This window comes from Mesocricetus auratus, unplaced genomic scaffold, assembly GCF_017639785.1.
Source record: "Mesocricetus auratus isolate SY011 unplaced genomic scaffold, BCM_Maur_2.0 Super-Scaffold_100062, whole genome shotgun sequence".
NCBI classification, from domain to species: Eukaryota; Metazoa; Chordata; class Mammalia; order Rodentia; family Cricetidae; genus Mesocricetus; species Mesocricetus auratus.
In genome coordinates this window covers 1,280,842-1,295,526 of record NW_024429234.1, presented here as the reverse complement: position 1 = coordinate 1,295,526, position 14,685 = coordinate 1,280,842, and the positions used below count along the sequence as shown (strand labels likewise).

Sequence of the window (14,685 nt, the reverse complement as noted above, 5' to 3'; positions counted from 1 at the left end):
GATCTGGTGCCCTCTTCTTGTGTGTAAGCATACATGCAGGCAGAATACTGTATAAGTAATAAATAAATAAAATCTTTTTTTAAAAAATTGTAGTGGTCATGGTGGTGCATGCCCTTTATCCCATCAGAGGCAGGCCTGGCCTGGTGTACAGAGGCAGTTCTAGTGCATCCAAGGCTACACAGAGAAACCCTGTCTTGGAAAAACAAAACAAAAAAATTGTAATGAGCCTTCCTCTCCGAGATTTACTCTTTCAAAAACTTGTTTAAATTTAATTTGAATTTTTATCTTACATGTATGGGTATTTTGGCTGCATGGATGTCTGTGTACCACGTGCATGCCCAGTGTTGGTGGAGGCTAGAGACGGCCTCAGATCTCCTGAAACTGGAGTTAACAGTTGAGCCCCATGCTGGCACTAGAAATTGAATCCCAGTATCTCTGCAAGAGCAACCAGTGCCCTTAACCTTAGCCATCTCTCTAGCTCTTCTTGCAACAACTTTTACCGTGTATATACTAAGTGAATAGATTCAACATCTTATTTTTAGAAGGGTTTCTTTCTTTTTTCCACTGAAGAGGTGGTTTTTTTGTTTGTTTGTTTGGGTTTTTTGTTTAGAAACAATCTTGTTTCACATGTCAATCCCAGTTTTTTGTTTTTTTGTTTTTTGTTTTTCTTGGAGACAGGGTTTCTCTGTTTAGTTTGGAGGCTGTCCTGGAACTCGCTCTGTAGACCAGGCTGGCCTTGAACTCACAGAGATCCGCCTGCCTCTGGCTCCCGAGTGCTGGGATTAAAGGGACGCCCGGCTCAATGCCTGGCTTTTTGTTTGTTTTTAAATTCATAACTGTGGAGAATTAGATTTATATGTCAGGAGCCCATAGAAGTTAACAAAAAGTGAGTCAAATAGTGAACGTATTTTAAATATTCAGGAATGGGAGTATCTGTAAATATCAAATTTCTGCTGGCAGAGGTAGGTGGATCTCTGTAAATTTGAGGCCAGCCTGATATACAGTTTAAGGGCAGCCAGAGCTACATAGTGAGACCCATTCTCAAAACAAAGCAAATGAATATCAAATTTTGAGGAAGGTAAAAAGATTTTAAAATATAGAGGTTAAAGCCAGCCATGATGACATATCTTAATACTCAGAAGGTAAGATTAGCAGGAAGATCATGAATTCTGTCCTGGCCTATGTAATGAGACCATGTCTCAAACAAACTACAGGTTGCAATGGACTGAAGAGGATAATGACCGAAACTCTCCCTGATGTGTTACTATTAGGATATGTTTTTTGTTTGTTGTTGTTGTTTGTTTGTTTGTTTGTTTTGTTGTGAAAGACCCTGCAGTCTTTCTCTCAGGACCCTCGCCCCAAAGACTACCAGGGAGCCAAAGTTTGCTGCAAAATGCAAGAGGATTTTTATTAAGCCGGTGTGCCAGGGTTTAGCAGCCTTGGGAAGGAGTGAACCCCGAGCAAAAGTTACAGCGAGTTTTTAAAGCCTAAAACCGCAAACGGGTGGTGGGGGTACAAGGGGAGTTTGGAAATTGGTGCCAGACCTTCATGAATCACGTACGCTTGTGACTGTCTGGCTCGTTATCTATCTTAGGCAATGTCTGTGCCCTGGCTGAACTTTGTGACTGGCCTGGAACCTTGAGGTATGGGGAATGTTCCCAAGTCCTTGAGGAAATATATTTAAGTCCTTGAGGACCACCAGGGGAAGCTGTTTAAGTATAGTTGCTCACGTCCAAGGACGGGACAGCTTAGTAATGTTCCAACTAGTGGGGGACCAATTGTTGGAGCTCTTCAGTTGTTGCTGTTGGTCTTTTTTTTTTGTTTTGTTTTGTTTTGTTTTGTTTTTTGACTTTGGTTTTGGTTTTGTTGAGAATCTTACTGTGTATCCCTGGCTGGCCTGAAACTGGCTGTGTAGACCAGGCTGGTCTTGACCTATTGGAGATCTGCCTGTCTCTGTTTCTGCTTCTGCTTCCTGAGTGTTGAGATTAAACACACACACCTCCATGCCTAGCTGTGTAACCTCCTGATGCTACACTCAGATGTTATCAAGTACTGTTGTGATGAAACTCGCCTCTGTCCTGAATGAGGAAGAATGCCTCTGTAATTGGGGGGGAGCAGTAGGGTGAGCAAATTAGAGGTGTTGATTACTACCTAATAATAGTGGTGATTAAAAAGGAAAAGCAACAGGAGAGGCTATGCTGCTTTCACGTTACCACCTCATGACTTGGGAGAACACTATAAAGATATAATCCCATTGGCATTACATATTAAAATAAAAATCAGTAGCATCCCAGGATGGAGAAGAACATTGGATTGAACTATAACTATTGTCACTGACACTTTATTTTCTGAATAGACATAAAGGGGCATATACTGACTAAAGGAAAAATGATCACACAGATGTGTTTGGATAGTCCTTGTTCTGTTTGAAGACTCTCTGTATTGTCTAGTTTTTTCTAAAATGAATTTTGAATTTTATTTTCATTTTACTAAAACACTCCATTACTTAAACATCTCTCTAAAATCATGTCTAAAATACCTGCGTGTTTGTTTTGGATTTCTGTAGACTAGACTGCCTTAAACTTGTGATCCTCCTGCCTCTGTCTCTGAAAAAATAATATTTCAGGGCTTTGACACCAATGACAGATAACTTTTGAAAAATGGAAATGGGCTTATCTCATATATTATTTTTTGTTTGTTTGTTTTTTGAGACAGGGTTTCTCTGTATTGCTTTGGAAGTTGTCCTGGAACTTACCCTGTAGACCAGGCTGACTCCTACAAGCTGTCCTTTGCTCTCCACACATGGGCCCTGGCGTGTATATGCACGCACACAAACTGAATGAATGTATTATTTTACACCAAAAATATTTGTGTGTGTATATGTGTTCACATGTGTATGAATGTATGTATGTATATACACAAATAAAACATTTTACCTGAATTTCCTTCTCTAAAGACATTGAGCTCATCCTCGTATGTGTTATAGTTATGAACCCTAGCATTATAGAATTATGTCAGTCATTTTGTGAACTGCATAATAACATTTGTTTTAATCATTTATTTTCAGTTTTGATGAAGCAAGAACAAAGAGAAGATACTGATTTGTCATCAGTTCCATCCTTACCTGTGCCTCATTCTATCCAGACCCAGAGGCCTTCCTCAGTTACAGGGCACCCACATGACAGTGTGTTGTCAGCTTCAAGAAGCTTGATTTGTCCAATCCAGCCAGCATATGCATCTATGATAGCCTCCTCCCATTTGCCACAGTTGCAGTGTGGGGATGAGGGTGCTGGTAAGGAACAGCACATGGTACCATCTTCAGTCATGCACCAGCCGTTTCAAGTTACATCAGCGTCTCCTATGGGGTCTTCCTATCAGTCTATACAAACTAACATGTATAATGGACCAAGTTGTCTTCCTATGAATCCAGCCTCTAGTCAAGAATTTGATCCAGTTTTATTTCAGCAGGATGCAGCTCTTTCTAGTTTAGTAAACCTTGGCTGTCAACCACTATCGCCAATACCATTTCATTCTTCAAATTCAGATGCAACAGGACATCTCTTAGCACATTCACCTCATTCTGTGCAAGCGCCACCTCATCTACAGTCAGTGGGATACCATTGTTCAGACACAGGACAAAGATCTCTTTCTTCTCCTGTGGCAGACCAGGTCACAGGTCAGCCTTCTTCTCATTTACAGCCTATTACATACTGTCCATCACATCCAGGATCTGCTACAGCAGCTTCCCCAGCAGCCTCTCATCCCCTGGCTAGTTCACCGCTTTCTGGGCCATCATCCTCTCAGCTGCAGTCTATGCCTTATCAATCTCCTAGCTCAGGAACTGCCTCATCACCATCTCCAGCTACCAGAATGCATTCTGGACAGCATTCAACTCAAGCACAAAGTACAGGCCAAGAAGGTCTTTCTGCACTTTCATCCTTAGTATGTCACAGTTTGTGTGACCCAGCGTCATTTCCACCTGGTGGAGCAGCTGTGAGCATTAAACCTGAACCTGAAGATCAAGAACCTAACTTTGCAACCATTGGTCTTCAGGATATCACTTTAGATGATGGTAAGTCTCATTGGCTCCCTAGCCCTCCCCTTCGTGTGTGTGTGTGTGTGTGTGTGTGTGTGTGTGTGTGTGTGTGTGTGTGTGTGTGTGTGTATTTGAGTTAGGCTGGCCTTGAACTCATTGTATAGTGGAGGATGACCTTAAACTTCTGATCCCCCGAAATGCTAAGATTACAAGCATGTACCATCAGACCAGTGTACCCATGTACTATCGATTGAACACCAGAGTATGTGGTGGGGGTGGGTGGGTGGGAGTTCTTGGAAAATTGGAACTCAACGTATAGCTCAAACTATCTGGTGATCCTTTTCTCTCAGCCTCCAGGATGCTAGAGTGACAGGAATGAGGCACCATATACACTTAGCTGTAACTATCTAATGAAAATTCTAAAGATCCTGAAGCTGGATATATAATTTTAGTTTTTTCTCTAATTCTACATTAATCTGCCATTTGTTTGGAGAGGCACTAGATCCATTCCTTAATGGAAAAGCTGTCATTAAACATCAAGTCATAGGGTTAAGAGCATTTGCTTTTATCAAATCAAGAGTTTGATTCCCAGCATCCATATGGTAGTTCATAACCTGAAACTCTAGTTCCAAAAGATCCAGTGCCTTGGTTTCATGATACTAACGCAGATGTACGTGCAGGTAAAACACTCATACACATTAAAAAAAAACCACACATTTAAATGTGAAGTCCTAAATATAAAAATCAAAAAATACAAATAATATGTAACCTGTAAGCTTCTGGGGCCTTCTAGTCACACCTGTTACTTGACTAATCTATATAATGCAGGCAGTCACAATTATTATAATCAAAGAATAAAAGAGCCATATTAAACCGGGCGTTGGTGGCGCACGCCTTTAATCCCAGCACTCTGGAGGCAGAGGCAGGCGGATCTCTGTAAGTTCGAGACCAACCTGGACTACCAAGCGAGTTCCAGGACAGCCTCCAAAGCCAGAGAAACCCTGTCTCGAAAAAAAAAAAACAAACAAACAAACAAACAAAAAAAAAAGAGCCATATTAAGTTAGAGAGATATAGGACAGATTTCATTGGAAGGATTTGGCAAGGCTTCCATGAGTCAGTGATATTTGAGTGAGTCTTGGAAGACGACTATATGTTTTCAGTAAATTTGAATCAGTGGGCAACAGTAAAAAGCAGGGAGATTTGCCAGAATGGCCTTGAATAGAGATCCACCAACTTTTGCATCCCAAGTAATAGGATAAAAGGTGTGCACTACCACACTTGACCTGTTTGTCTGCTCTGGAGATGTAATTTTTCTTAAGCCTTTCTATGATTTCAAGGCCAGCCTGGTCTACAGGGTGAGTTTTAGGACAGCCAGGGCTACACAGAGAAACCTTGTTTTGAAAAAAAAAAAAAACACAACAAACAAACCACCTCAAAAACAACACATACACACACACACCAAAAAAAAAAAAACCTTTCTGTGTGTTATGCTTTATGTGCTACAGGTTTTGAACCAAATGGTATATGTTAAAACATGATTTTTATAACATATAGAAATAATCACAGTTCTGTTTGAAACTTTTAAATTAAGATTATGGTATTGTATAACTGGACTAGTTGTTTCAGAGCTTTAATTTGTGATTGTGGTAACTATATTCTGTTACAACTTTCCATTAGAGTTTTTCCTCCTACTTGTCTTCTTTGTTCTTAGACAAATAGAACCACAGCTGCAGCTCTTCCATCAGAGATGAGGATTTGTGTTTAATATAGTTCAGCTTGCTAGCTCAGCAGCATGCTGATGCTGAATGTAGGCCAGTTCCTGAAGTTAACAGTCTAGATGTCACCTCAGCTGCTTCAGTGCTATATGTTAGTGTTAAGAAGTACGTGCTAGCCGGGCGTTGGTGGCACACGGCTTTAATCCCAGCACTCGGGAGGCAGAGGCAGATGGATCTCTGTGAGTTTGAGGTCAGCATGGTCTACAGAGCTAGTTCCAGGACAGTCTCCAAAGTCACAGAGAAACCCTGTCTCGGAAAAAAAAAGAAAGAAGAAGTAGGTGCTTTCTGGGTTGTTTTCCTTTGTATTTTAAAAGTAGAGCCTTGCTTTAGCCCAGGTTTACCTTGAATTTATAACCATCCTACCTCTTTCTCCCAAATGCTGGAATTATAGTTGTCTGCTACAATGCCTGACTTGACAGATACCTTTTAAAAACAAAATAATAAGCACAAGATTCACATGTGTATTGGCTGGTTTTGTGTGTCAACTTGACACAAGCCAGAGTCATCAGAGAGGAAGGATCGTCAATTGAGAAAATGCCTCGATGAGATCCAGCTTGTGCAAGACATTTTCTCAACTAGTGATCAATGGGAGAGAGCCCAGCCCATGGTAGGCGGGGCCATCCCTGGGCGAGTGGTCCTGGGTTCCATAAGAAAGCAGGCTGAGCAAGCCATGGGAAGCAAGCCAGTAAGCAGCACCACCTTGTAGCCTCTGCATCAGTTCCTGCCTCCGGGATCCTGTCCTATCTGATTGAGTTCTTGTCCTGACTCCCTTCATTGATGAACAGCAATGGGGAAGTGTAAGCCTAATAAACCGTTTCCTCCCCAACTTGATTTTTGGTCGTGGTGTTTCATCACAGCAATAGAAACCCTGAGACAACATGGTTGCTTGACTGGGGTGGAGGAGACTATTATGGAGAATGAATAGAGAGGAAACTACGTCAGTGTTTTGGTGCATTTATTGGATAGTGGCTACACTAGTGTTCATTGTATTCACATATTTTATTACATTTTTGTTTATTTTGTGTGTATGTGTGTGGCAGGAGAGTCCCTGGAAATGGTTGTAGAGGTCAGAGACAACTTAGAGGAGTCAGTTCCTTTTCAACCTTATGGTTTCCAGGAATCAAATTCAGTAACTAAGCTTGGTGGCAAGTACCTTTAACTTCTGATCCTTTTTGTTTGGTTTTTTGTTTTGTTTTGTTCTCAGGACAGGATTTCTCTGTGTAACAGTCCTGGCTATCCTGGAACTCTGTAGACCAGACTGGTCTCTAACTCAGAGGTCCCACTGCCTCTGCCTTCTAAGTGCTGGAATTAAAGGCATGAGCCACCACAGCTCAGCCCCTTCTGAGCCATCTTGCTGGCCCTAGATAATTATATTTAAAAAATAAAGGAAGCCTTATATAGCCAATGGGGAGAGAGCATCATCAATGAGATATGTCATTACTCCATTTATGGGTCCTTGGAGTATAGTAAGGTAGATAATACTGAGCCTTTTGTTTTGTTTTGTTTGTTTGTTTTTTGCTTTGGTTTTTTCTAGACAGGGTTTCTCTGTATTGTTTTGGAGCCTGTCCTGGAACTCGATCGGTAGACCAGGCTTGGTCTTGAACTCACAGAGATCCACCTGCCTCTGCCTCCCGAGTGCTGGGATTAAAGGCGTGCACCACCACCGCCTGGCTTGTTTTGGTTTTTTTGTTTTTTGTTTTTCAAGACATGGTTTCTCAGGCTGGAGAGATGGCTCAGCGGTTAAGAGCACTGACTGTTCTTCCAGAGGTCCTGAGTTCAATTCCCAGCAACCACATGGTAGCTGGCAACCACCTTGAATGAACTCTGATGCCCTCTGTTGGCATGCAGGCAGAAGATTGCATACATAATTAATGTATGGTTTCTCTGTGGCTTTGGAGGCTGTCCTAGAACTCTCTTTGAAGACCAGGCTGGCCTCGAACTCACAGAGATCCACCTGCCTCTGCCTCCCTAGTGCTGGAATTAAAGGCGGGTGCCACCACCCGGACTGAGTCTTTTATTAATTGGAATACTGGGACCTCTTGTGGGATACATATATGTATCATCAGCCTTCAAACATATTCATTATTATGAAGAATTTCAAAAGTTGGAAAAACTATTAAAGAATGCTTATGTAGCCTGGTGGTGGTAGTATATGACTTTAATCAGAGCACTCGAGGAGGCAGAGGCAGGCAGAACTCTGTTGAGTTCCAGGACAACTAGGGTTGTTACACAGAGAAACCCTGTCTTGAAAAACAACAACAAAACGGTGCTTATGTAGACTTGGATTGTTGCAAAAAATTCAGACCTTAATACATTACCACCCTGGGCTGTGCAGTAGAAAAATTAGTTTCAGCTAGGTGTGGTGATGCATGACTTTAACCCCAGCATTTGGGAAGCAGAAGCAGAAGGATATTGACCAGCCTGGTTTATTACATAGTGCGTTCCAGACAGCCAGGGCTACAAAATAAAGAGACCCTGTCTTAAAGGAATTAGAGAAAGAAAAATTCGTTTCTAGATGTTAGTATTCAGGCCTCTGTACTGACCTACCCTTGGTTCTGACAGGCTACTTCCTCAGCTGCCGCCACTAAGAGTGCCTCCTGTGCGCATTCACTAAGTTCCCTTATAAAGGGCTCTGCCTACCTCCCTTCACCTTCCCTCTCCCTCCTCTCTCTCCCTCTCCCTTTTTTTCTCTCTCTCTCTCTCTCTCCCTCTCCTCTCTCCCACTGCTCCTGTCCCCAGAGGCTGGTCTTCACCCCCCCTCCACCCTTTTCCATTCCCTACCCCTATATCTAGAAATGTAGCTGACTGAATTGGCAAGGGAGTGAAGAAAAATCAGATACATAGAAAAGCTAAGATTTGGGCTGGAGAGATGGCTCAGTGGTTAAGAGCACTGACTGTTCTTCCAGAGGTCCTGAGTTCAATTCCCAGCAACCACATGGTGGCTCACAACCATCCATAATGAGTTCTGGTGCCCTCTTCTGACTTGCAGGCATACATGGAGGCAGGATGTTGTATTCATAATAAATAAATAAATATAAAAAAAAAAGAAAGAAAAGCTAAGACTGGATGGACTAGGCTTTCTGATTGAGAAGCCTCAGTACCCCTAATGCTTCGTTTGTTTTTATATTATATGTGTACTATAGTATACATTTGAATAGAGAAGCAACATTATTACATAGTGCTGATCAAGGAGGCAGGATTTATGGAATACAGCTGAATCAAGGAGACAAGTTTAGCTAATCCCAGTGGAAGCAGTCTTCAGTCCATAAATATTGGATGGAGAAAGCTCACATTATCAACTGTTTTCTGCACACATCAACATCTACAGTGGGCCACAGGAAGGCTTTGCCATCCCTCTGAGCCTGGGTCTGAGGCTGTGGTCCTTGACATGGCCATGCCCATGTCAACACTACACATTCACTCAGGGCTTTGTCTGCTCCCCATATTTCTCCTTTTTGTTTTAGATGTTCTGAATGGATCTTAATACTTAGTCCGGGGACAGTTTGCTGAAATGCTTAATGCCAGACTGTAAGGATGATTAAGAAAGAAGCCCATAAAAGCTGTCATGCCTACACCCAAAGAAAACAAAACAATGTTTTAATAAGTATAAAGGATTGAAGTCTTGAGGACTGTTGAGAATAATTTTTTGCAATATTAGCAGGAGAAACCAATCTGATCAAAACACTTTTGCTTTTCTAGGAGGTGCCAACATAATTGGCCTCATCTTCGCTATCGTTATGCTGAATCCAAGTACCTATTAGATGAATACCAACTAATTCTGTTATCTAATTTGCTGGGTTGTAGCCCCCCCCCAAGTAATTGAATGGAGCAGTACCTCAAAACCAGAGGAATTCAGTATAAACAGGTTCAGGGATGTGACCAAGCCCCTAGATGAAAAAGTATAGGACCAGTAGACTCCTCCCTTGACTGGTCCTATGTGCATGAACACCAGGTGCAAAACATGCAGTGTTTAAAGCCTTCAAGATTTGCCCCTTTGGATGCAGGACAGTGGTATTACACACCTTTAATCCTAACACTAGGGAGGCAGAGGCAGGTAGATAGATCTCCCAAGTCCCAGGACAGCCTGGTCTACAGAGTAAGTTCCAGGACAGCTAGAGTTACTCAGAGAAACTCTGTCTCAAAAAATAAAAGGAAAGAAAGGAGTTGTCCCTTTGGCTACATGCCTCTTCCATCTGTGCTTTCCCACTCCCTGCTTTTGTCTGCCTTCCTGCCCTCTGGGGAACAGCAGCCACTATTGTGCTGAGTTCACATCTGGGCTCTGGAGATTTAGGCCACTAGAGGCCAAATCCTGTGGCCCACACAACTACCTGTCCAGATCTTCACCACTGCGTCTCTGTAATCTGCAGTGCTGCTTGTTTGTTGGTTTTGCTCATTGTAACATGAAAGCAGTTAAACCCAAAGCAAAAAATGGGAACATGCTCTGCTCCTTAACCACTCTCTCATTTCTTTCTGAAGTAGCCAAACTTACCATGTCTTCTCCTGGAAACCTAGGACACAGTCTCCTGAACATGGTCTAAGACCTGATGAAACTGCAATGCTTCCATCCCACATCTGAGGTTTCCCAAAAATCTCCCAAAGCATCAACATGTAACTCCCTGGCTCTAGATTGCATGTTAATGTGTAACTGCCTGTCTTTTCATTCTACCTTTCCCATGTATTATATCTAACAAGTTGAAGTGCACTCTACTCTGTTCCTTTGTCCTTATTTCTTCCCTTTATTTATTCCATTGCCTAGACTATTCTTTTGTCTGACAATAAGAGTTCCCCATAGTCAGGTATCCATGTTTATGTCCCTGATCAGGTCCCCACTTTGCTGGGTCCTTGCACAGCTCCAGGGACTTGACCTGATTGGAACAGTAGTAGAATAGAGAAATGACAGACATGAGCATGCAGAAAAGCTGGGGTTGGGTGGACTGGGCTCTGATAGAGAAATCTCAGCACCCAGAAACTCAGCATGTTTATTATATACAGTTCAACAGAGAGGCAGGGTTATTGTGTACAGCTAAATTAAGCTGACAGGTTTGCTGGGCGTTGGTGGCACATGCTTTTAATCCCAGCACTCGGGAGGCAGAGGCAGGTGGATCTCTTTGAGTTTCAGGACAGCCTCCAAAACAATACAGAGAAACCCTGTCTCGAAAAAAAAGATGATAGATTTAGATAATCTCAGTAGGAGCAGTCTCTGTAGGGGAAGAATCTTCAGGCCATAAATACTAGATAGAAAAAGTGGAGGCTGTCTTGGAACTTGCTCTGTAGACCAGGCTGAGTTCACAGGTGTTTTGGCTTTTTTTTTTTTTTTTTTTTTTTTTGGTTTTTCAAGACAGGGTTTCTCTGTATTGTTTTGGAGACTGTCCTGGAACTCACTCTGTAGACCAGGCTGGCCTCGAACTCACAGAGATCCACCTGCCTCTGCCTCCCAAGTGCTGGGATTAAAGGCGTGCGCCACCAACGCCCGGCTGTTTTGACTATCTTGATAGTGTTCATTAATGCTTTTTTTGTTGTTGTTAGTTAGTTTGTTTTTTAAGACAGAGTTCTTCTGTGTAGCCCTGGCTGTCCTGGAACTCACTTTGTAGACCAGACTGGCCTGAAACTCACTGAGATCTACCTGCCTCTGCCTCCCAAATGCTGGGATTTAAGATGTATGACACCACTGACTGACTACTCAAAAATTTAGTATTAGCTAGACATGTTAGTGTACACATTCAATCCTAGCACCTGAGTTTGAAGTCAGCCTGGTCTATATAGCAAGTTCTAGGACTTATATAGTGAGGCCTGTCTCAAAAAAGAAAATTATATTTAGGGGCTGGAGAGATAGCTCAGTAATTAAGAACATTAGCTGGTCTTAACACTAGCTGCACCAAGTGTTGGTGGCGCACGCCTTTAATCCCAGCACTCAGGAGGCAGAGGCAGGCGGATCTCTGTGATTTCCAGGACAGCCTGGTCTACAAGAGCTAGTTCCAGGACAGCCTCCAAAAACAATACAGAGAAACCCTGTCTCAAAGAACCAAAACAAACAAACAAACAAAAATACTAGCTGCTCTTATAGAGTTCCAGAATTCAATTCCCAGCAGCCACATGGCAGCTCACAACCATCTGTAGTGAGATCTGGTGCCATCTTCTGGCCTGCAGGGATACTTGCAGGCAGAACACTATATACATAATCAATCAATCTTTTTTAAAAAATCATATTTAAGGCTGGACAGTGGTAACACATGCCTTTAATCCCAGCTCTTGGGAGGCAGAGTTTGAGCCCATCCTGATCTACAAAGTGAGTTCCAGGACAGCCAGGGCTACACAGAGGAACCCTGTCTCCAAAAAAAAGAAGTTCCATAACTTCTCAAATAGTGCCACCAAATGTTTTGACTTAAAGGGACAAAATGTTCAGATGCATGAGACTATGGGGGTCATTTCACATTCAAGCCACAACAATAGGAATTTTAAGATGGAGTCTGTTTTCTGAAGGAAGGAAGGAAAAAGTGTGTGTGGGCTCATGTCTATTGATTTAATATCCATACTAAAATTAGTACTAGCTTTAGATATTTTTTCTTTGTGGTTTGTTTGTTTGTTTTGGGTTTTTTTAAACAGGGTTTCTCTGTAGGTTTGGAGACTGTCCTGGAGCAAGTTCTTGTAGACCAAGCTGATCTCGAACTCACAGAGATCCTCCTGCCCACCTGCCTCTGCCTCCCCAGTGCTGGGATTAAAGGCCTGCGCCCACCACCGCCCAGCCTGAGTTTACCTTCTGAAAGCCATAATTATAGCGAGGCATTGGGGTACATGCCTTTAATCTCAGCACTTGGGAGGCAGAGGCAGACAGATCTTTGAGTTCCAAGACAGTCTGGTCTACAGAGCGAGTTCCAGGACTGCCAAGGCTACACAGAAAAACCCTGTTTCAAAAAAACAAAAGGAAAAAAGAAAGAACAAACAAAAAAGCCTTGATTATAACTCATTTAAAAGCATTACATTTTTAATTAAAAAATCATCCCTTATTCCAGTATTAGATTCTCTAGTAAAATATGGGGAGCCATTATATGTAAAAGTAATTGATAAGTAAAGGAAAATTAAATTCCTCTTACTGTTAGGGAACAATACAAAACAAACAACTATGCCAGACAGTGTAGTGGATTTTCACCCTCTGGTTTGTTCCATTCAGTAGTGATGTTGTCTTCTCTGACACAGACCAGTTTATGTCTGACTTGGAACACCAGCCATCAGGTTCAACAGAGAAATGGCCTAATCACAGTGAGCTCTCATGTCCAATTCCTTTCTGGAGAACCTAGAGGGTGAGTGTTGATTGAAATGTGTCATTGTTCTTGTTCCTAGTCTGGTATTTGCATGTCATGGCTGGATTTGCATGTGCTGCAAAAGAGGGGTATGGTATGCACAGGCATCTTCCTGGTAGGCCCATTCATTTTCTTTGTAGGTACACTTTGACTCTAAAATTCTGCTTTTAAAATCCAACCACACTAAGGCTCTCACACCTGAACTTAAAGTTTTAGTCTAGCTTTAATGAGAAGCAAGTATTTAATTAAATTTGTTAGAACAAATCTTTTTTTTTTTTTTTTTTTTTGAGAAAAGTTCTGCCTGTACGACAGAAGAGAACACCGGATTGAATTGTGGATGGTTGTGAGGCACCATGTGGTTGCTGGGAATTGAACTCAGGACCCCTGGAAGAGCAGCCAGTGCTCTTAACCGCTGATCCATCTCGCCAGCCCATCAGTATATATATCTATCACTTGGGTACTTGAATAAGTTTGGTTGCTGGTCTGGTACCTGTCTCCAAGCCTAATTCATGTGGAAGGAGAGAACCAATTCCCTCAAATATCCACTGACATCCATGAGTGCACTGTGGCATGAGCATGGGTGTGCTGGAGTGGGCACTTGTGCACACATAAACAATAAATGGCAATTTAAAAAATAAAGTTTGGGGGCTGGAGAGATGGTTAAGTGGTTAAGAGCACTGGCTATCCTTCCAAAGGATCAGGGTTCAATTCCTACCACCCACATGACATCTCACAACTCCTAACTCCAGTTAAAGGGATCCAAATTTGCACATGAAAAAAAAATCATTAAAAAAATAAAGTTGGGTTGCTGATCAGGTATATTAAGCCTACACACTTCTGATCAGTATATAATAGAAGTAAAGTAGAAAATTGTGTTCAGTTTTCAGGGGTGACCTTAGAGTATCGTCCTTGAAAATTGTCAAGTAGAAGAACATAATTTCTTTAAGAATAGGACCACAGAGGCTGGAGAGATGGCTCAGAGGTTAAGAGCACTGACTGCTCTTCCAGAGGTCTTGAGTTCAATTCCCAGCAACCACATGGTGGCTCACAACCATCTACAATTCAATCTGGTGTATATGTAATAAATAAATAAATAAATCTTTAAAAAAAAAAAGAATAGGACCACAGCTGGGTGGTGGTGGCGAACGCCTTTAATCCCAGCACTTGGGAGGCAGAGAGGCAGGAGGATCTCTGTGAGTTTGAGGCCAGCCTGGTCTACAGAGTGAGTGCAGGATAGACTCCAGTGCTTCACAAAGAAACCCTATCTCAAAAAAGCAAAAAAAAAAAAAAAAAAAAAAGTAGGAACACGCTGTCTAGGAAGTCTTCCCTGTTAGGTCAGTCAGCTTCTCTCTGTGTGTGTGGTTTCCTTTGTATTATTTTGGAGGCTGTCCTGGAACTCGCTCTGTAGACCAGGCTGGCCTCGAACTCACAGAGATCCACCTGCCTCTGCCTCACGAGTGCTGGGATTAAAGGCGTGTGCCACCAACCCCCGGCTGAATCAATTCCTTTTTCAGATTCTTTTAAAGACAAAGTATGTGGGTGAGCATGGTGGCGAACACCCATACTCCTAGCTAC

General features: G+C 42.3%; 1 protein-coding gene across 5 annotated transcripts in view; it reads left to right on the top strand.

Annotated features, from left to right (window-relative positions):
• Nucleotides 1–14,685, top strand: part of Nfatc3 (nuclear factor of activated T cells 3) — a 77,994-nt gene that overhangs the window by 56,822 nt on the left and 6,487 nt on the right. For 3 of the 5 annotated variants that reach the window (XM_040736531.1, XM_040736530.1, XM_040736528.1), the window contains exon 9: nucleotides 3,068–4,072. In XM_040736531.1, the coding sequence (XP_040592465.1) occupies nucleotides 3,068–4,072 (1,005 nt within the window). Of the gene's footprint in view, nucleotides 1–3,067; nucleotides 4,073–13,006; nucleotides 13,111–14,685 lie in introns of all 5 variants that reach the window. The other 2 variants (XR_005873441.1, XM_040736529.1) reach the window with 1 other exon arrangement.